This window comes from Ammodytes marinus (genome assembly GCF_949987685.1).
Source record: "Ammodytes marinus genome assembly, chromosome: 5".
Lineage (NCBI taxonomy): Eukaryota > Metazoa > Chordata > Actinopteri > Uranoscopiformes > Ammodytidae > Ammodytes > Ammodytes marinus.
Window position 1 is genome coordinate 10,849,555 of NC_137234.1, and position 23,439 is coordinate 10,872,993.

Genomic DNA, 23,439 nt, shown 5'->3' on the forward strand with positions numbered 1-23,439 from the left:
TTTGACTGCGCTGCTATGTCTGATCTGCTTACTCTTTGCCATGATTTCTGCAGGTCCAGTTATACTTCTCCTGTCTGCCTGAAGATAAGGTCCCTTATGTGAACAGTCCAGGAGAGAAGTTTAGAATCAAGCAGCTCCTCCATCAACTTCCACCGAACGATAATGAGGTGAGAATACTTTGTTTGCACGGGGGGTAAATGCAACTATCATAACATCTATCCCAGCAGGTCCTCTAATTAACGCCCCAGCTGTAGAAAATGGCCACTTTACATTTTGTATGAATAGTCGCATCTGTTGCTGCCCGCTAAACCCACACCATTAACAGCGTCACCATCACCATGCCACCCCACTAATGTGAGCCCTTGGCATTCACGTTGACATCACACTGGGGGTTTTTTGTTCAACACTCTTGTAGACATATAGTGTGGGCACAATGTAACTTCTGACTCAGATTTTATAATGTTTGCCGGTAGCCCCCGCCAGCAGGATTCCTGTCATAGCAGTGGTTTTTACGAGGATTGCTCAGCGGGAGAGAGGGATGCTGGTTAAAAGAGGCTTTATGTGATGCCACCACCGCAGTGGCACCACAGCTCGACTTAGATGTCTCTTCCTTTGTTGCCTGTCCTCTTGATTTCACTCTAAACACAGGCCTTGTTTGTGTAAACGTCTGCTTTCCTTCTTGTTAAGGCTTTGGGAAACATAAAAAAAGCAAGTTGTAAAAATGATGTTCTCAGACAATCATAGACTGTGGGTGGAGATATGTTGGGGGTGTAGGAAGGGCAAGCTGGGGTCAAACAATGTCTTTTTTCAGCATGCTCTATATGCACTCTGCCCTCCAATATTTTTTTAAGTTTATCATATTTTATTAGGCGCCAACTGTCTTGGAATTGGATCTTTCAATGGGTTTAAAATGGAAAGTGCACTTGAACCACTTTAGCAAAAATCTGTGTTTTTGTCAGAATTAGACCTTTAAAAGAGGGAATCTCATTCACTGATCTAAAGCAGTGTGATTGTGAAAATGGCCTTCTCCCCCATAACGTATGGCTTTCCTCCTCAGGTGCGTTACTGCCAGTCCCTCAGTGAAGAGGAGAAGAAGGAGCTACTTATGTTCAGTGTGCAGAGGAAGAAGGAAGCACTGGGGAGGGGAACGGTGAAACTGCTGCCCCGCAATCTTCTCAACAGCATTTGTGAACATGTATGTACCCTCTCTTGCGTGTATGTATGACTTACTACTGTAAATATGGAGAGGACTCGGAAAGAGGTTGTCATATATTAAGTTATTTCGAAGTCAGGAATCTAGTCCAGTATTGAAGAAAGACTGCTGCTTCGGTTATTTGGCTCATTTGGATTCAATTTTACCTAAAACACAGACAGTGTTTCAGTTATCAAATCAAATCAAATCAAATCAAATCAAATCAAATCAAATCAAATCAAATCAGTTTTATTTGTATAGCAGCCCAATATCACAAATTGACATTTGCCTCAGTGGTCTTTACATTCCATACAATATGATACAATATGACACCCTGCCCTTACACCCTTAGCTCGGCTGAGGGTGTAAGGGCAGTTATATATGTTATATATGTACAAGCATTTACAATGATTTTGAGCAGCCAGAGGGTGCACATAAACCTTGTCAAAACACCCTCATATACAGTAGCTCTCCGCTAAACAACAAATTTAGACTTGACGCCTAAGCTATGCCCAGGCAGTTGTGTGATGAATTAATGTAAAGCAGAATTTGGGTTACCAAAGAATATTTTCAAACTACTTGCCATAGTGCAATTCCAGAGCCTTCAAATGATGTTATATTCAACCATGTCATCATGTATGCATATTTCAGTGTGGAGAAAACATCAACAGTGGGGAAATGGCAGTGTTCGCCTCAAGGGCAGGCCCTTGGCTGTGCTGGCACCCAGCATGCTTTTCGTGCTCCACATGTAGTGAACTACTGGTGGATCTGATCTACTTCTACCATGAAGGAAAGATCCACTGTGGAAGGCACCATGCTGAGCTACTCAAACCACGCTGCTCTGCCTGCGACGAGGTAAAACCACAAGACACAAGATTTAGTGACTCATCTAATTTATAGCCCTTCTTAGCAATAACATTTATGAACAAATCAAACAATAATATATAGACTGAAAACCGCAAAGAAGGCAAAATATAGCAGTGGTGTCTAATCAATTGTACATCTATGTCTACAGATTATTTTTGCTGATGAGTGCACAGAGGCAGAGGGTCGCCATTGGCACATGAAGCACTTCTCATGCTTTGAATGTGAGACAATTCTGGGGGGCCAGCGATATATCATGAAGGACGGCAGACCATACTGTTGTGGCTGCTTTGAGTCTCTCTATGCAGAGTACTGTGAGGCCTGTGGTGAACACATTGGTAAGACGATGATTTTGTAGAGTTAAAATAAAACATCTCATCATGATTGCCTAGCCTTTAGAGTACTAGTATTGCTAACCATCTCAACATTTTTGCTTTTCCAGGTGTTGACCATGCTCAGATGACCTACGATGGGCTACACTGGCATGCTACTGAGAGCTGCTTTAGCTGTGCCCAGTGTAAGAGCTCTCTACTAGGCTGCCCCTTCCTGCCACACCAAGGGCGTATTTACTGTTCCAAGTCCTGCAGTCTCGGGGAAGATGTGCATGCTTCAGACTCCTCAGACTCAGCCTTCCAGTCAGCACGCTCCCGTGAATCCCGCCGCAGTGTACGCATGGGAAAGAGCAGTCGCTCAGCGGACCAATGCAGACAGTCGCTCCTCTTCTCACCCTCTGTAAACTATAAGTTCCCTGGCTTCAGTGGGAACGCTGATGACTCCCTGACCAACAAGCTTACCCACACCAACTTATCTGATGAGCATTTCTGGGGGGGACATGGTGAGGAGACTGAGGCACCTGAGGACCAGGAGGAGGAGTGGGCTGAGCATGAAGACTACATGACTCAGCTGCTATTAAAGTTTGGGGAACATGGTGTCTTCCAGCAAGCCAATGACTCCAGACCCACACATTTATGGAACGCTGAAAAGGATACTAAGTCAAAGCAGGAGTCCTCAAAAGCTGGCAGTGGTGGTGGAGGGGGAAGGGGGAGCCTTGCCAGTAAAAAGTACCAGGCTGACATGTACTGGGCCCAGTCACAGGATGGGCTGGGGGACTCAGCTTATGGTAGCCACCCAGGCCCTGCAAGCAGCAGAAAGATCCAGGAATTAGAGCTGGATCATGGGGCTGAAGGAGGCTTCCAAGGAGAGGAGCCACAATGGTATAATGACTCTTTGGAATGCATCACAGACGAGTTCAAGAAGACAGATCAGAATGTCAGAGACTCTATGGACTCATTGGCACTCTCCAATATTACCGGTGAGTAGATGTGACATGTCACATGACACATCAGATCTTTAAAATGTATGTTTTTTATGTGATGGCAATCGTTGGTCTTGAGTCCATGTGGCAAATAATTTATAATTTTTCCTCTCTCCTCTCCAGGGGCCTCAGTAGATGGTGATAGTAAAGACAGACCTTTGGTATATTCCCTTCAAGGTTTCCATGAACTGGAGACTGAAGACTGTGAGAAAACCAGTAATATGGGAACCCTTAACTCTTCTATGTTACACAGAAGTGCAAATTCCCTGAAGAGCCTTGTATCTGAACAGGAGGAGGTAGAGGAACAATTTCCAGAAGAGGAGGAGGCACCTATCCCTGAGGACACGCCCAAACCTCATGGGCCTACCCTCAGGAGAACACGTTCACAATCTAGGCAGCGGGAAGTCAAATTTTCTGATGATGTGGTGGACAATGGGCATTATTGTGATCTCCCAGTGCGCCAGCCCCCTATGAGTGAACGAACTCGCCGGAGAGTGTACCACTTTGAGGAGCACGGTCAGGAACCTCACTCTGGGCGCCAACATCACCACCACAGGAGGCATCGCAGTCGCAAGGCTCGCTCTGACAATGCTCTTAACCTTCTGCCCAAGGAGAGGGCCCAAATGTGCCACAGAGCTGACCAGAGGGGGAACGTCCTTGGCCCCAAGGGGCACCAAGCCTTCAATGCCCCACCCCATTCTGCTGCCATGTCAGACTACAGGCTACAGGGGCCAGCCATGGGGAGGTTTTTGGGGCTGTATGGGGATGATGATGATTGGTGCTCCACATGCTCTTCTTCCTCTTCTGACTCTGAAGAAGAAGGCTTTTTCCTTGGTCAGCCCATCCCTCAGCCCAGGCCCCATAGACACTTCTACACTGATGACTTAACCAGCCCTGTTGCAGGCATGTCCTCTCCTCCTTATGGCCTACGGACTAAGTCCAAAAAAAAGAAAGGGCACAAGGGCAAAAACTGTATAATTTCATAGACTTTCATCAGTCTCTTGTTCTCAGCTTTTGGTAATGTTCTACTTCTCACCTTTGCCTCTCATGTCCAATGTCAGAAATGCAATAACAGTCTGCTTGCTGTAAAATGCTTCACAGCACTCGATTTACCCAGTTGATTGTGTAAGACACAAGCCTTTATTCTGAATCTTTATAGGTGTACATGTAGCTTTACAAACTGCATGTACATTAACTATTTTAGAGTAATACATATTTATAAACCACCATCGAAACTGTGTTATTTAACAGTGAAGATATTAATGTATATATTGTAGAATTAAAATAAAATGGCTATTTTTATACCATCGAGTTCATGGCATGCTTTGTACTAAAATGGCACTAACGTTTAACTATTGGCAGTTGGTACAGATACATTTTTTTCCATGAGGGTGTCAGAAATGTAAATACAATTTGACTCTGACCCAAGCTCTTCGAATGTGTTTTCTTCCAGGCTTGGCACACTAACAAAAGAGAAACACTGTGTATTACAAATGCCTGGTTGAGTGGTGTATTTCTGGGTCAATGCATTGTAAACAAATCATTGTAATCTGTATAAATGTACAAACCGGATTAAAAAGGCCAAGATAGATCATTGTAATAAAAATATCACTATATATCATGATGTATGTTATTTTTTCCTGCATAAAATAATGTAATTTGTACAATAAACAAGAGAAATAATTCAATGTTCAACTTGACTTTATTTACAAAAGTGCACAAAATTGATAAGCTTGTTAGATAACAATTTAAAAGACAACAAATGTATGATACATGTGGTACATAAGTAGAATGTATATATAAAAAAGAGCTGCAGTAACACCATTAGTTGGACCCAGGATACTGGTTGTGTATACTTCTGTTAGATTTAGTTTTTGCAGCCCTAGGTCCCAAATACAGACACTGGAATCACAATGTACATTTAATAAACTAAAGATCAATTCAAAGGTGTGGTAGTGTTTGTGAAGTTTCATTATTTAACTCTTTATTATTTCTGCGAGTGCTCGGTAAGCTGATTCAGATGGAATCACATCAGTGTTTATCTGGGAACTGCTTTAAGTGCCATAGAAAGAGTCCAATGAAGTTCTGTTCTTATTGGTTGTGTGCTATTTACCCGAGTAGACTACTGCCATGCAGCTTGAGTTACTAAGGTTACTGCACTACCTGCTGCCTATGTGTTAGGTTGTCCGGTTTGTTTAAGGATTTTCGCAATGCAGTAGTGCTTGAGAATGAATACCTAATTGTAGTGTCTAACCACTGGATGAAATTGTTTCCCCCATGCTGAGGCCCAGTGACATCAGTATACTGCTAGTCACTCTTTGAGATGAGCATTTCTTACACTTTTTGAGAATTGTAGAAAACAAGGGGCCTTAACAAAGTGTTGTTGAATAAGGCTTTGTTGAGTTGATGGAAAATGAGTATGATTAAAGAATTTTATTTTTCAATAGATCAAGTGATCTACCTAGTTTTATTGACCAAAGGTAATAAAAGCAGCATACAAGATTTCATAGAGTACAAATTCAAAGCGAGCTATTCCTTCATTTAACAAAGTTTTCTCATTGAAAGCATTATCATATTCTCTATCTCTTCCGGTCAGTCTTCATCTGTTGGTATAAAAACCTATTTGCCCATTCATTGATACTTCTCTTTTTAAACAGTTGAGTGAGGTGGTTTTGTTATTTACTCTTTCTCCTATACATGGTCATTAAAGCTTATAAAGCTTATGATTAGTAATACAGAGAGAACAGATTAGCTTTTGAAGCGATACAGATTGTTGGCAGGATACAGTTCATTTTTCTTCAAAAGAATCGAAGCAGTATGAGGTTCCTCTTTTTTTCACAGTTCGCAAGGTTGGCTTTTGCCTTCTCCCAACACCTTCCGTTGCAGTGTGCTTCAGTGGTCCCTGCCTCACTCGAGTGACTAGTCTTCGAGTGGGCTGTGGGGGGGCAGCAAGGACGCAGATCCTGATCCCCTTCTGGGACTGGATTTCGCACCAAGGACCTTCTTCATGGTCATAGCAGGTTACCCCACAGGCCACCTTATTAGGATCCCCCCCTTGCGTTGGGGTAGCAGTGGAGATGATAGTGCTGTTAGCCTTGAGTTCCCAGTACCGGTCGCCAAGCTCGAGGTATGGCAGGTGGTTTGGTACCCTTCCTGGTCTTATGTAGGTTATCTTCTGCCAGACATTGGGATCTGAGAGACAGTCATCTTTGAATTTCTCACAATGTTCATTATACAGCTGCATGCGCTGTGAGTTCCTTTGCTGAGCAGGGTCGAATTGTTTCTCTGAGAGGTTTGACATTTCAGACAATTCAGAGCAGTCTTCTGCTCCAGGAGTGGCCAGGCCAGGTCTATATAATTCTGGGACAGGGGTGAGGCCCATCGTAATCCCAGTCTGTTCTCCTCCTCGTCCCTGACTTCCAGTTGGGACAGGGGCAGAGTCCATTGTGTTGTCTGGTTGCTCTTCTCTTCCCTGTTCTCTGTCAGTGTCTGAGTGGGCGGTGGAACATAGTTGTGGAAAGTCCACTTTCGTCTGAGAAAGGATGGCAGAAGATGCGCAGGGGCTGCCATGGTCAGGCTGGTCTCTCTCTTGGGTAATGGCCTAGGGGTAAGGCAGTTATAATTAGGTTCCATTATGAAAGCTGCCAAACCAGGCTGGATCTACTTCAAAGGATATCATGAGATTATCACATTTTAAACAAACATGGGTTCCACATATTAGGTTAATTGAAATTGTTGGTGAGAATTTAGGGGTTTCCCTTTTGATTTTAAGGTGTGTAGATTGGCTATAATCCCTTAAAGACCAGGATGTGTATAGAAAAGATAAAACATATGTTCTTTACTCTGTTATATTGCATATGTAATTGCCTGAAGTCATATATATACCATATAACACAACTTTCCATAGCAGATAATGTACTCTTGTTTTTCCCATGTACGGGCCAGGCAATCAATTTTGTGTACTGCGTTTTTTTCTATGATTATTTCAAGAACATAATATAGGTATTGAGAATGAAAGCCTTGTGCAATTTATTGTTCCAATATGGGCTTGTATTAGAAAAAAAATTTGAAATAAAAATGATCCAGGTTCTTTCCGCATTTGATAATACCATAAATCGGGGTATTGTTTGTGTTTGGTGGTGATAGGTTTCTAGTATAAAGGGTGATTCTCCAGATTCACCGGAGGAAGGGGTTTGGGGGCTTGGGAAGAGATCTTCTTCCAGTCTTGCGAAGTCTGTGCTTTCTGCATCTGTATCCAGTGTTGTATTTGATGTGGTGGTGTTTCCAGAGTTATCCAGCATATTGTTTAATGGGAACCTTAATGAGGTAAGAGGTGGACTACCATCAACGTTATCATGTTATTGGCTCTGTCTAGTTGTGGGCTAACTCCCATGTGAAATTTGTTCAACTATTTGTTCGCTAGGAGCACACAATTCTCAAATTTAGGCATGAAACCCCTTGTATATCTAGAACAGACTTTCTGTAACATACTGATAAACGTTATGAAACTTGATGTGAAAATTGAACATGATGTAACTTTTTACTTGTGCATATATTGTGACATTTGTATTTCTTTTATCACATCAAACTTATCGCTAGGCTTTCGTCATAAGGATAAAATCTTACTTGTTTATTACAGACACTGGAATTAGGTATTCATTGTCACTCACTGCGTTGAGTGTATGTATTGTGGAGATCCATAAAACAAACCTGGCAACAGATAGGCAGGAGGTAGTGTTATAGTCCTATCGACTACAGTCACATGGCAGTACTTGTGGATGGTTTAAGAAAAAAAAAAACACAAAACCATTGGAAAGGAGACTCAACTGAACCGTGGCATACGCTCCTAAGCAGTGCCCAGATTAACAAACACGTTAGATTTTATCATTCATAATTATTATTATATCATACTTATTCAATAAGACCCAGCCTCTAGCTGGTTAAATGATCAAGCACTGAAGGTAAATCAATTCAAAGTGGTTATGAGGAACTTTCAGGTTTTGGTGATTGTAGCAGCCCCTTTGGACAAAAGCGGTAGTGTTTTTACAACACCAGTTAGCAAAACAGTGTCTGCTTCAGTATTTGTTTATGAAAGCGAGAGAAAGAGATACCACAGGATACATTGCAATGAGGTAATGTATGTATATGTGACTATGTAAGATTAATAATGGTTATATGACGATGGTGAAGCAAGTAAACTTTGATCAAGTACAGTTCGGGAAACACAGGCTGTTCTGGTCTGCCTGTCATAAATTGTTTTGCACTTGCCGTATTTGTATTTGTTAATACATATGAATTTATATTTTTAAATAAATTTGTGCTCTCATGATTTGATAAAATAACAGTTAAAACAAAACAACCGAAAAAACGGTTAAATCCCACCCAAAAGATGGGTGGCTTTCGATGAGGTGTCTGGCTGCTCAAATACCTCGTCCAGTTCCTTCACAAAGTGCCTAAGGCCATCTAGGCAGCGCTGTTTCATCTCCAACAGGTTCGTATCCACTGAAGCCTGCAGCAGAGGGTCCAAACTGGGCTCCTTGGTCACCAACATCTTCACCACTGTGCGAAATGTCTCGCAGTCCTGCCTATAATGCTGCACATGAAACAATCATGTCAGGAATGTCAACATTCATCATGACAATATACACTCACCGGCCACTTTATTTAGGTACAGAGGTTCAATTTCTTCTTAACACATAACTAATCAGGCAATCACATGGCATAAACTCAATGCATTTAGTCATGTAGACCAGGACAGGACAACTTATTGATGTTAAAACCGAGCAGCAGAATGGGGGGGGAAAAAAGGGGTTTTAAGTGACTTTGAACATGGCAATGTTGAGGGTACCAGAAGGGCTGGTATGAGTATTTCAGAAACTGCTGATCTACTGGGATTTTCACGCACAACCATCTTTAGGGTTTACAGAGAATGGTCCGAAAAAGGAAAAATATCCAGTGAGCGGCAGTTGTGTGGACCAAAATGCTTGTTAAAGTCAGAGGTCAGTGGAGGATGGGCAGACTGGTTCGAGATTATAGAAAGGCAACAGCAACTCAAATAACCACTCGTTACAACCAAGGTATGCAGAATACCATCTCTGAACACACAACTCATCCAACCTTGAAGCAGATGGGCTACAGCAACAGAAGACCCCACCTTGTGCCACTCCTGTCAGCTAAGAACAGGAAACTGAGGCTACAATTCACACAGGGTCACCACAATTGGACAATAGAAGAATGAAAATTTGGCCTCATCCTGCCGTGCACCATCCACCATGCCACGTTCAAAGTCACTTTAACCCCCTTCCCCATTCTGATGCTCGGTTTGACTTCAGCACGTTGTCTTGAACATGTCTACATGCCTAAATGCATTGATTTTCTGCCATGTGATTGGCTTATAAGCTATTTGTTTTTATAAGCCAAAGTGAAACTTATAAAGTGGCCGGTGAGTGTATATGGTTAATGCACAAGAATATAGTGTGAAGAAACAAAGCCAACCTTTTTTTTTTATTAGCATTCTTTTGCACCACATTGTAACAATTGATTTTATTGCTGACACAAAACGGCTGTTAAGCCCTTTATTAGAGTCCCAGGTGCAACCTCACAACATCTTTATCACCTGGGGGAAAAAGGCAAAAATGTGGGACATGCACTGAAGCCATCTAGATGTTTAGAGCAAGACACAGTTTGGGACATCGGGGTCGTCCAGGGTTAGAATGATTGCAGCCCAGATCACCCCCCTCTCCTCGAATTATTGTCACTGGGGCTGGCAGAATGCTTCTCTGTGGCTTAAAACAACCACTCTTTTGACCACTACAAGTAAGAAATAAAATCCAATAACAAGTAAAGATAGGATACATGTCCCTTTTAAAAAACTTTGAAAACTTATTTTTTATTTTATTTATACCGATAATAAAGCTTTATATTCTTTTTATATTTATATCAACTGTAGGTAATCACTTCATCAGATGGAAACAAGTTAATATTTGCATCAATTCTATTGACGAGTCAGAATGTATGACCCACTTCTTAAATGTAGAGATTTAGTCACACGGTTGCAGCTTCATGTATATCTGTGTCATGTTCAGACTGCATAAACATTTTAGGAATGTCGGCGGTGCAGGCCTCACTTGCAGAACAAAATGAGTTGACAGTATCTCATCTTACATTAACTATCTGTTTAATGCAATAAAACACAAGCCATCAGCTTTGGTAATTTTGAAAAGAAAAATGCTGCCTGTCAACGTAAATCAGTGTCCAGTCTTAAGCAGAATTTGAGGTTAGCTGGTAAAATCGGCTTTGTTCCAGGGCTATGTCAGTTATGGGAAAATCTAAAACCACAACTGCTGTGTCTTTGCCTAGATAAACTATTCATAATGTGTTTCTAGGCTAACTCATGAGCGTGTATCCATCAAATTGTATATGATCACAAGAGTTTATTGGAAATGATATCACTGTCAAATGACTTAACTGTACTTGATGAGAGGTTTCGGACATTACTGTTACTTCTGAGAGAGAGCAGAAAGAGACTCCAAAGTAGGACTTTGAGTCTACAATATCTAAATACAAGTATTGCCACAGTCAGTAGCAAGTTGATCTTTTCCATCAAACTCTGGGGAGGGGGCTCGGATGGGTGGTGCTTTGAACAAAGAAAAGGTAAAGGGAACAATAATAACATGATTTGCCACATAGGAACCACTCATTGTGCTTATAAGCAACAGAAAGATCCCTCGTTTAAATTGCAAAAGGCTAAAAGAGAGGCTTTTGAGAGTAGCTGGTCGGGAGAAAAGAAATCCCAGGTTCAAAATGTGTTATAGGCGTCAGACAAGGACAGAAGTAGGCTAATAAGGTTATATGAAATTACAGTTAAACTTACATTAACACAAAAAACTCGGTGTCAGAATAAAAAAGGTCTCAATGTTCTACCTGCAAATTACAATGTCAAAAACTGCAGTGCCTCCAGCCCCTAAATTTGACTTCCTTTGTGGCTTTTACAAATTAATTTTCTGTCTCTTTTACCCTGATTATTTTCCTGCTGAACTAGCCACCGCATGCTCAGATAGTTTATGAACACCTATCTGTTCATTCCTGCATTCCCTAACCCACATTCTCTGCTGGAGCACATGAATTTTAAACCATTTTTGTGTTCCAATTACAGGGGGAACACAAAACACAAACATTTTATGGTAGGGTAAAATAACTATTATGACGAAGAATAGTATAGCAATACAGGTTATTACAGTATCACAACATGCATTGTACACACACAGAGAAAGGCAAGTCACGTAAACTCCAACAGAAATATCCCAGACTGTGGGAGATGTTTGGACTCTAGCTGATGATTTAATGTCTGCAGATCATGTCAAGCGAATTTGCGGCCCCACATAATGATAGTGTTCAGCTCGGACCACAAGGAAGTGAGAGATGCACGACACGTGTGGCCAGCAAGGCTCAGGGTTAACTTCATTCAACAACATAGATTTTCTTCGGTCTACTTGCTGTGTGAGATGTCCCTTCCCAGGCTATTCCGAACCTTTTTATATTGTTTTAGTTTAACATTACAAAACTTAAGATTTAAGGTAGATTTCCACAACACTTTCTATGAAGTGCAGATTTCTCCTTTGGTCAACATTTTTCACTAAGTGACCATTATTTGCGAATGGGGAAAAAATTGGTTCCAGGTTTGAAGATGTGAGAGGAAACATGGGCTAAATGAGACGCACATATGTGGTGTGTGTCCCACAAACCGGTGTCACTCGAAACGCTTAGGGTTGATTATGTTTGCCATCTTTCAAAACAAAACCTTCCTCAGCTTTTCCAAAAGCTACAGCCTTCGCTGACAGTGATTACATTCACACTTCATTATATACCATATACAATGTTGTACATACTTAAAAGCCTGAAAATAGGACGAGGAAGCATCAAAGTGACATTATAATCAACTATGAACTCAAAATAAGAGATTTGCCTTGATTGTACTGGATCTGAGAAAAAATTAAAGCAATCATGTGGTTACATGCACATGACTTGGCATACATGTGTGTGAGAAAATCAAATCACGTTTATTACACTACTGAACAACTGTGGAGTGACTTCAAACTGCCTGCCATTATTGCAAAAACTGCTCAGATGTCAGTTGAACAAACAGGAAGGGTGCTTTTGACCTGAAGGTGCTCTGTACATTGTGAGAAAAGGTTGCAGGGAGGTTCTGCCTAAGTTCCTTCTCTGGAGTGGAGCCACTAGCTGATATCCAAGCCTGATACAGGGCCACACAGGACGGGCTGGAGCCCCAAGAGAAACAGCAACACTAGGGTCCTTAAAGAGGAGCCTTAAAAAGTGCGGCGGCGCTCTAGCCTAAATCGGATGTTTGTTGAGGACCAAATTGTGAACATGCAGACGAGAGTGTCTACTGGGATACCGGTGGGGGTTGGGAAATTGGTGAGATTATACATAAGGCACTCACATGGACGTTTAGTGAGGCTCTGTTCAAATGAGCACTGATGCAGGCAGGGGTCCTGCATAATAAGGGAAGCGGGGTAATGACTTGAGGGCTGGTACACATTAGGGGATATTAAAAGAGCTATTCTAATCACTCAAGCTGCAAACCGGACATTTCGATGGAGGGGCTAATGGTAGAAATGGATATGTTTCATTTGCGCTGATTGAAATGATGAATGGACTTCTCTGAAAATCACTCCCAGGCACTTTACAAAGTTTTGAATGGATATTTTCCTTTGCTGCTGTTGTTATTTTTACATGCTCAGATTTGGTCTGTGGTCAGTCCCAAGAATTGTAAATTGCGCCAAAGGTCACTTGTTGCATCACAAGAAAAAAAGCAATTGTGATTAAGGTTTAAAAAACAACTGAAAGGATGTTGATTACGCCCATAATGACTAGATTCAACATTTTGAAAACATCTCATTAAAAGCAGTCTCATAAGCAGGAATGTTCACTGTGCGAGTAAAATGAGGGCATTTGTTTGAGGTTTCCAATTTCATTTATAACACTGAAACACACACACACATATATACATATATATACATACATACATACATACATAAAAACACACTCACTATGGTAAAATAACATTTTGCTATGCTGGTGTGACTAATTAATTTCAGACTGATCCGGCCCTATGCGACCATGGTTGTATACACAGTACTAAAACTGGCCAATTAAGGAAAAACCAGAAAAGGATGAAGTGGTTTATTTAAGTACTTGTGACTTGCTAGTTTGACCAAAGTGCTGTGGATTGAAGCCATTTCTAAAAGGCAGAAGGTCTGAGATCAGCTCAGCCCACTACCCAATTTGCTCAGTGTGACAGCAGCGATATATATTGGTGTGTGTTTAAATGAACCTGAGGCAGATGTTACAGTAAAGACAGACTAGAGGTTTCTGCCTCTCACCAAGTCTGTAGAAGCAGTTGGAAATGGCAGGATAAGCATGTGTGTGCTAATGCCAAGAGACGTACCACACTGTGGGTGGGCCCACTGCATCCTGCAGGGCAATTCCTGCCCTGCTTTGACGGGAACAGATAAGTGGTACTGTAGTGCAGAGCGATGAAGGGGAGTGAAAAAGTGCAACTCCAAATAGCAGGCCTTGAGTGGCGTCACAACCTGGGGTGCTAAGGACTTTTCTGCTGACTTATCCTCCTTCTCTCCACCCAAAAATGTTCTTCAAATATCACATGTAGCAAGCCATGGCACATGTATACACCTTCTGCATTAACACCTCGACTCCCGGCCAAATCATAAGGCCAATGTAAAAGGGTTTACTGGAAACAAGACCCCCCTTGAGATCAGGGTAAAGCCAACAGATGTAAAGGGGGGCAACCACAGAAGAATTTGAACACATTTTTTGGGCAACAATGTCATACCTTCAGCAGACAACTTAAATGTTTCTATATAACATACTGTACATAGCAAAGGTGCTTCACTAAGGATGCTATTTAATACTGTAGGCCACCACATCGTTTTTTTTCTAAAATACCTCTGACTTACTTCCTTACCTTTACCCATGTGTAACCTTGACTCTGGACATAAGGGTTGTCAGGTGTTGTGTATAAGAGTAAAGCATGGCTCAGTCTCATGTTGGAACCCGAAAGGCTTAAAAGGAATAAATGCCATCATCAAAAAAATGCAAATGGGGCGAGACAAGTCTACAGGTTCCTCCTTGCTGTTCATCTTGTTTCAGGAGAATTCTTTAACATGAATGTTGAGATTTCCCAGAAGTTTTGAAGTTGGTTTCATAAAGACAAATCTCATTACCTTCTCGATTTCCAGGGCCTTAGCCTTAATGGCTTCCGACCGGCGGGCCTTTAGGTCTTGGTCTGGTGTCGGCTTTGGCTCCATGCTGGCAGCCGCCGCCTCCTCCGTCTCCGCTACGGATGCAGGAGTTTTTTCCTGGCGGGCCAAAGGTCAGGGGTTAGTTCTAAGTTCAGCCGGTTTAGAAGTTGGTTCTGATTTCAAAGTGTTTCAAATAGAGAGACAACGCCTCTCTCTTTACGGGTGCCGAGTTCTTGTTGTCTTACATGTGTCATTACGCATGCCGCATGTCAACAGTAAACAGACATTAGGTAACATATACAATGCATCTCTCTGATTAAAGGATCCTTATGAACAAAACAGAGGCCCGCTGACATAAATAGAGCAGTCAGCTATACTTGCAGTTAAAGGCAACATAACCCTAAATGTCTACAAATTAAAGAACATCATTTTGTAAATGTTAGTTTATACTTTAGCATATTGGTGGTTTCCCGGTTTGGCTTATATACTACAAATAATGCACTGAATATTTCCCCTGCATATGTAAAAGTTACATCTTCACTACAATGCAGTGCTTGCAAAACAGGGGCGCCGTTTAAAAAAAACAATTAAAGCACACAAAGAGTTTGCTGCCGAAAAGGTCTTTATTCATGAGCTACATTCACTACAAATAATGTAAATATGATCATTTTATGTAATTGCAGTGAATTAGTAAGTGAAATTCAGTTGATTTTACCTTTAAAGAAGCAGAGCTGTGAGGAGACCCATCCACTGAGCTGCTGGGAGTGTGGTTGATCAGAACTTTGGGTTTATCTGCAGAGAAAGTATAAAGACAGAAGGAAATGGAAAGGAAGGTTGAGCAAGCGCACAGATAATATTTCTTAATTATTATGCTTAATAAAAAGTTTGGACAAAGAAATCTACTACAAAATGAGATTGATCTAAGAAGACATAGAGACGGACCGGCCGTACAATTTGTATTTCTATTTAGCTTTGCTTCGTATCAAAATAAACCCTGGGGGAGCATCCTGGGGGAACATCCCGGTGAGTCAGTTGTGTGGGACGTATGCAACGTTAAATGCAGCATCCGCGGTTCAAATCTTTTTTTTTTTATTATGTACAAATCGTAAAACCAAGGCATTATGAGACATCTGATAAAGTAAAAATCATTGTTTTTCTTAATACTCCCTTGTTGGACCCTCCCACACAATAGTGGAAGAGGAGTTCAGCTGTGCCTGAATTATAATATTGTCCTCTGCTGGCTTCACTGAGTCTAGAAAAAATAAACATGAATGTCCGAGTTGTGTGTTTTTACTGAAGGAATTGATATTGATTGAAGTGATAAGAGAGAGCCAAGGTGAAATCTCCATCTGAATTTGCTTTGGAGTTAATATGGAGCTTCTCTCACAGTCTCAAGAATGTATGGACCAAACAGACAGCAACAAGCTGATATCTAAAAATGCAATGTATCCAAGAAGCATACATGACAAAAACTGCAGAGTTAGAGAAAGTGAGGTGATTACAGTATGCATTTACTTGTATTTGAAATAATTCCATCCGATGTTTGAATGAAACTAAACACAAACTTTACAGAAGTGTAATTTAGTCTGTTTCTACCCATGAATACTTAAAAGGTGAAGTAAGCGGTTTATTCATGTTAATATAAGTGTTAAATCGCTCTTTAATCATACAGTGATCACTAACATAATGTGCGCGTTTCATAATGCCGATCTCTCAGTCAGCTGCTCTGCTTGTAATCGGCAAATAAACTTATCGGAGGATCCCAAAATTGTTATCCAATCACAAGAGAGAAGGCTACAAACCGGCACCCGTCTCACTTATGGTCTCACTGCCGGTGCACGCCAGAGCAACAGATGGGTGAATGTTTATGCGCCTACAATGGCGGAGCAGGTAAAATTCCTTCCCTATGTCTGTTTTGATGGTTTCTATCATGTTTTATCACACTTATGGATCTGAGATGATGCTAGATAACTCCCTGCTTGAAGACCGCAGTGCATTAATGTGGTGACGTAGGGACGAGCGAGGGGACTGCTAACTGCAGTAACTGACAGGAAGTTAGCTAAAAGAACCATTCCACTTACAGCACCTTTAAGCCTTAGTTAGATACTTTCACATTGTATATATGCTGTATATGCAGATGGATCTACAGTAACCAAGTAACTGCAGTGCATTGAAACACCTTGTAAGATTACACGAGTGAGCTGGCTAGTCGGTCTCTGACTAAACTGTGTTTGGTTTGACAGGCCGGACTATAACCAGTTGGAACGAAGCGCTCTTTGGGTGACATTTTACATTTTAAGAGCCAGTTTTCGTAGAAGCAGTTAAGTGAGACCCCAGATCACCAGAACTCTACATGCGAGCCATACAGGTGTTGGGTCCACATGTCAGCATCCCCTGTGTCCATCATTGACCAATATTTTGTATAAAAAAAAAATGTAAAAAAAAGATTGTACACAGCTTCTGTGTGCGTGACCGAACCTTGTATACCCACATTACCCATTCACCAAAAATGTGCTGTGTGGGCCTAATTAGTATTCCAGATGGGAGTGGAGGTGGGAGGTACAAATGTTTTCTCACAGTTTTATTGCATCTTCAAAAGGGTGGTAAAACATGAAGCTAAGCCTTCAACACATAAATATGAGAATGCATCTTTGAAACCAAAGCACCGGAGGATTGACTGTGTTTACACTGCTTTCCCTCAGACTTATAATTTTGCTTATGTCAGATCACTTTATGACCAGATCTGTAAAATGCGAATCCATCAATTTCAAACGCCCAAAATTGCTTATTTAAGATCTAAAGCCTGTAAAAGTCCTGAAAGAACGCACGAACAATGATGGACCCAAAGTGATTTTGAAGACATTGTTAAGCCAGCGCATGAACTACTTTTTCACATAAAAAAAATAAAAAAGGAGGTCAGGTTCTGAATTCAAAGCCGAACCGACTCAATAAACCAGAGGCATCCCTTTTCCCAGCCTGCATGGTGTTAGTGTAATTAACTTCCTAACATGTTTTAGCACACCCTGACCCTTCACATTACACACCACCTCTGAAAACAGATGCTTCACCTGGAATGGCTTAATGCCTTTAGACATTACAATCACACGTATGCCTAGGTAAAATGGGAAAACGGTCTCTATTGTTGTCATTAGAAGGTATAACAGCTGCGAGGACTTAGATATGGGCAAATTCACAACTCCACTGTAGCACAGCCATTATCTATGCTGCTTCAGGTATACAGCCTGTGACCAATCACATAGTGTCGGGTACCTCAGTGGTGCTTTGTAATTGGACGTCATAATCCACTCGGGCAGCAGGTCAGACAGCTCGGTAGGTATAAATGTACAATGGATTTGGGAAATGGAGACAAGTTTGACCCTTTTTCCACCTCTTTCAGAGTATAATTTTTATTTTATTTTAAGTACAGAGTACAGCACATATGTTACACACTACTGTAACCTATAACCTTATAGAGTGCTTGGCGGCCTTATCAGTGCAGGAGTCACTAGTGCTGACTCCTGTTGATGCATTTTTAATATTGTACTGTTGTTGCATATTTGAAATAAATCATTCATTCATTCACTACTGTAACCTGAAGGTGCAATCATTGCTTTCTGGTTATTACTGAGGCTTTTGAAAACTTTAAACTAGAGCTGTTATCGGGATCCACATAAGACATAATACTTACGGATCTGCTGGATCTGGCCGTATACTTTTTCCATGTCAGGGGAAAAGCTCCTCCTACTGCTGCTGTTGGATACAGGCCTGACTGATATTTGGACTTCCCTCCTTCCTGGTGGAGACCGGTCCCGTCTGACTACTACCGGGGAGACCCTGTAGCCATCATGCTCGTCTCTAGGGAAATAAGCGACAATCGAAAGGTTCAGTAGTCCACTGAATACACAACAGTATTAAGTTAAAACATGTCTAGGTTCTGTGTGGCAAGATAGTGTTGCAGAGTTGTAGTTGAGTTGTTGTAGTTTTGTATCCATTCGTATCTGTACATTATTGCTTGAGGCAGGAACACATTTTCACAAGTGTGCAGCACTTAAAACAAGGGATAGAATACTAGTCATTGGAATCCATATTATTATCTTACAATGTATTTATTGTGCATCTCAAGAGACCTTTGGCATCACTTCTTCTAAGGAGGTTTCACCTGAAAATAAAGCTTTGTTTGCTTTATAAGTGACATGTTCAAAGAAACCTGCAGTGTGTCAGGTTGTAGGTAAATATAATTCAACAAATAATGAAAAAAACTTGTACATTGGACACTACTTTCTCTGAAAAATGTAAGAGAAGCCTTTGCTTTGTGTGTTTGAATATAAATGAATAAAAATGTGTCAACTTTGATAAGCCCACTTCTTCAAAAAGAAAAAAGTGACAACAAGCCTGTGTGCAGAGCTGGAAGTATGTTAAATGAATACAAAACCCTATGGATGTGAGGACAGTGACTTCTCTCTGGCACTGACCTTGGTGGAGGGCCATACCCTCGAACACTGTTGCGGAAATAGGGAGCGGGTCTGCCTCTGTTCCTGAAAGACATTAAAAATACAGACAAGTCAATGACTGGCAAATGGTGCCCTGCACGCTGGCAACAGCGGTTCCAGACAAAATATGGTGAATAAACCGTTACGTTAAGTGTTCATTCAAAGTGCTGTGATATAATATTTCTTCATTACTGATTTAGGAGAAGAAGAAAAAAAGTAGAGGCCTAAACATGGAGCTGAAGTCACAAAGCCATGTATTCAACAGTGTAGCGTAATGACCAATTTCAGAGTGTTTATCTAACATGTGACAGACCTCACACAAGTAGTAAAACTTTATTGGTCATTGCACCTTGTGTTTTTTTTTTTTTTTTACAATTTTCCAGACTCAAGAGGTTGTGTCCGAAGAACAACCTTTAGGCCCGCAGGAATAAATGACCCAAAGGCACCTGGTTGTCACGACCCTTGCCTGAACTCAAGCCACATCTCAAACAAAGAGCAGGTCTAACAAGGCCTCAAACTTTTACGACTCATGGTCTGTTTGAAGTAGCCAAGACGTTTGAATGAATGTACAACACACCTAATTAAAAAAAGCATTCATCGGGAAGACCTGCACAAGAAATTTGACACCTACACAGACCATAAGTCATTGCAGAAGCAGAGATAATCTGCATAACGTACACTCCATTAACTCTTGATACTGACAAAAATGAACAGTATGCATTTGGTGATTCACAAAGCCTAAAAAGGACTTACAGCTCAAAGGCAAAAGTTCCAAAAGACAGTATGAAAAGTTGTTCTAGTGTGTGTGTCTGTGTGACAAGAAGTGTCCTGCTAGTTGCCCCCTTGCTTGGGGTTGCACACAGCCTGGAGTTTGAGCTAGAATGAGAAAGTAGATTAATATTGCCCCACTGTCAACATGGCCACACTATAGCACCTTGTGCAAGAAAGGGTCCTGCATCCTACTAACAGAATTCCTGCATTGTTGTCTGGAAAGAGGGGAGAGGGAATCAGCTGCCTCTCAGCAGGAGAAGCTGAAACATTAACCTTCCCCTCAACCAACACTGTAGAGATATGTTTCTGATAAAAATGATGGCGCATTATTACATAGGTGCTATTAAACAATGAGGTTATTAATTGTTCCAAATCTTTCTCAAAACAATACTCAGTTGCCCGGATAGAAACGGACTGAATGATTATAACAATCTAAAACTGTACATGTAATAAATCAAAAAAACAGTCGCTCCATGGTAATCTAAAAAGCATACGTATAGTTTACAAAGGTTGAATGCTTTTTAATAGTAAGTAATAGATAATATGAAACATATACGTTTCCAAATTAACTTAAAGTACTGTTTCATTTGCTGCATAATGGACCAACATAGTGTTTAGTAATAGAATATCTGGGATGTGAGTGGGTGAGAGGGAGTGGTCCAGCTGTTTTTCCTCTCAGGGTGGGGTAAGGAGTTGGGGGGGTGGGGTTGTTTGGGTGAGTGAGTAGACACTGGTGCCCTTTGTCCCCCTCTCGAGCCTGGTATGACTCCTGACAAGGGGAGCCTGGGCCCATAAACTGTTGGTATGTTAAAGTGACCAGGGCGAGAAAGGTGTCTGTTGAAGTAGGAGTATTCATTTCTGGACTCTGCTGCCCTGTGTGGGGTTAAGCTCTTGGGCTTACCTTAAGACCAGTGTGAACAGAAATAATTGAAAAGAAAAAAGCTTCACAGATATCATATAACATTCCAAACTTGTACTTTTCTAACAAGTAATTTGCAATGATACATTATTATATTCTCTAATATTTTAGTTGATGTGATTTTACACCCATTTTTTCTCAGTGATATTACATGCAAAGAATGCCACACATCTAACAATATTCAGCTTTTCAATGACTGGACTCTGCCTCCACCTGGTGGTCAGTTTGATGCATTACAAAAACAATACAGTAAAACAAACTCAGGACGTGAAAAACAAAACAAAAAAATCCATAAAAAATACCTTGAGCCTAACTGATGTCTCAGATCATCTCTGTCATAATACTGTTGGGAATATGGGGCCTCCTGAAAACAAAATCACAACAACCATTACATTTTGCTGTTGAATATGGTATTTACTTTTATTAGCCTATGGAGCATAGTGGGTCCCTGTTTTGTTTATGCCGCACACAAGTGATTGGGTAGACGTTCTACAAATGTTTTTTCATTGATCAGCAGTTACACATAGATGTAAACAATGCAGAATCTAAAAAACAAAATTCTAAAAATCAGCTCGGTAAATATCTTGCTCTATTCATTCTTTTATAGGCGGAAAGTTTGAAAGTACCCCTGGTTTAAACCTTACAGTAACCTATTCATATGGTGAAAATTGACGGTGCATTGTCCAATATTAAATGCTGACGTGACAAGTAATTGTACCCGTAATACATTGATCGTTTAATGCTGCTCTATTCCAATAAACTCGTCCTAACAAAGGGGTTGTGTAAAACATATACAAGTATATAAACAAGTTATCTTACCTCTCTTGGATCCATTGTTGGAAAGCGTTCTTCATATGACTCTCTAATTGATTTTCGACCACGGTGATATGCCACTAAAAGAAAAAGAAACACGTTTTTATGTTGAGTTCAAAGAACAGCTGTGAAACACATTTTACATTGTGCATAGCATTCCAAAAAAACGTTTTTATTTTACTACTGAAAAAGATTTTAGATGAACAGGAGGAGGAATAAATATAAAGGTTTAGTGGGGTAAAAGGCCTCACATTAGTCAAAACAATGGCCAAATAAATACTCACTAATAATACTGTAGAACATGGGTGTAGGTTGTTTATCCCTGAACAGTAATGAACTATAGGCTCTCTAATCCGTAAGACACTAGTCGAGCCAAAATAACTGGGCAGTCAGTGTGTCACCCAGTGGAGGAATGCCTTGAAGGAAAGTTTTAGAATTCCTCAACACCACCGTGGGAAATTGAGACAAGCTGCAGATGTGAGGCACACTTTTTCAGATTGGAGTTTTTCAATCATTAAATTTGCACACATTCTCAGAGTTCCTTTGAGATTTCTTTATTTAGAAGGGACAGCGCACATTGATAAACATGAGCACCATAGTTCAACATGTAAATGTGCCAGAAGAAAACGCAACATTGCTGTTTCTTCTAGTTTTGTGAAAGATTATTTTCACAGTAATTTCAGCTGCTAGTCAGCACAATTAGTATACAAGTGAATTCATACAATGGCATCTAAAGAGATTGAAAATGTGCACAGGGCTAATACCGTTTGGAGTCAAAATCTGAGCGTGCTCTAAAAGCACTTTATAGCCAAAACAGTCCATTTTGAGGTCATTTCTGTAAGAAAACAACTACTGATAACATTATTATGTAGTTGTCTCCACTTACTGTTGAAAGAATACTGTTGGTCCCTCTTTGGTATGTGTGAGAAGAAGTCTTAGAAGAGAATGACAAGCCTTTAAAAAAGAAAACATGTTGTTACAGCCTTCTGAATTTAAGGACATATTTATCCAAAGCCATTTTGGACACACGTACACACACACACGCACGCACGCGCGCGTCTAAAAGTCAGAAACACACAGGGGAACAACATCCTCAACCAAAACTGCGCCATGCTGTAGCTCTTGCCATTCGGAGCACATGATGGCCAGGATGCAATGTTATTCCAGTTTATATACACTTAAAAAATGAGTCCCCTGGTATGAGTCGCCATAGGCTACTTGTCAACAGCCCACTCTCTTTTCACATACTTTGATACACATACTCTTGTGCAATGGAAACTTGCTTAGTTCACCTTAAAATTAAAAGTTACATCGAAAGTATCCCAGTAAGGACTGATGGGGAATAAGAATAGTCTGTATGAATGACAGCAATATGACGACGACACATAATAAAGCTGTAGATTGCAATAAGTACACTAGCTTGAGCGCTTTACTCAAATGTATGCTGTAAACACGACAGTGAGGAATAAAGCACCATGTGTTAGCACTTTTGTAAGGAATGCTAGCGATATAGCAAAAGAGGAAGTTGTAAGAATACTTACCGAATGAGGATTTGAATACTTCCTGGACACTAAGTGCCCTTTACATATGTCCGCTATCGCGTAAGGAAACTAATATTTCAACCAAGGTGAAACAGAAGTCCATACTTTCGTCTTCGTGTAAGAGTACATGTGCAGGTGAAATCAAAACAATCCTACCCGCCAACTTCAGCAGCACCACTGTCCTCTCTTCTTCTCTGAACATTGCACTTTCACAAAGCAATGCGCTGCTGCCCTCTGGTGGTGTTTGATGGG

The 23,439-nt window shown here is 40.9% G+C and overlaps 2 protein-coding genes across 3 annotated transcripts in view; one reads left to right on the forward strand and one right to left on the reverse strand.

The window, feature by feature from the left end:
• The window catches only part of prickle1a (prickle homolog 1a), a 30,040-nt gene extending 25,664 nt beyond the window's left edge, over positions 1–4,376 (forward strand). For both annotated transcript variants that reach the window (XM_080027423.1, XM_080027422.1), the window contains exons 3-8: positions 54–167; positions 1,058–1,195; positions 1,844–2,047; positions 2,208–2,394; positions 2,499–3,368; positions 3,495–4,376. In XM_080027423.1, coding sequence (XP_079883549.1) covers positions 54–167; positions 1,058–1,195; positions 1,844–2,047; positions 2,208–2,394; positions 2,499–3,368; positions 3,495–4,357 — 2,376 coding nt within the window. In that variant the 3' untranslated portion in view covers positions 4,358–4,376. The remainder of the gene's footprint in view (positions 1–53; positions 168–1,057; positions 1,196–1,843; positions 2,048–2,207; positions 2,395–2,498; positions 3,369–3,494) is intronic.
• A 1,765-nt stretch (positions 4,377–6,141) lies between these two features.
• On the reverse strand, positions 6,142–23,350 carry LOC307250367 (uncharacterized protein). The gene is made up of 10 exons (XM_080027424.1): positions 23,188–23,350; positions 22,533–22,600; positions 21,653–21,726; positions 21,136–21,197; positions 19,126–19,188; positions 18,342–18,508; positions 15,369–15,445; positions 14,636–14,770; positions 8,800–8,964; positions 6,142–6,972 (listed from the first exon to the last, which is right to left on the reverse strand). Coding segments are annotated over exons 2-10 (1,557 nt in total). The 5' UTR covers positions 22,534–22,600; positions 23,188–23,350; the 3' UTR covers positions 6,142–6,159.
• Positions 23,351–23,439: the final 89 nt, after the last annotated feature.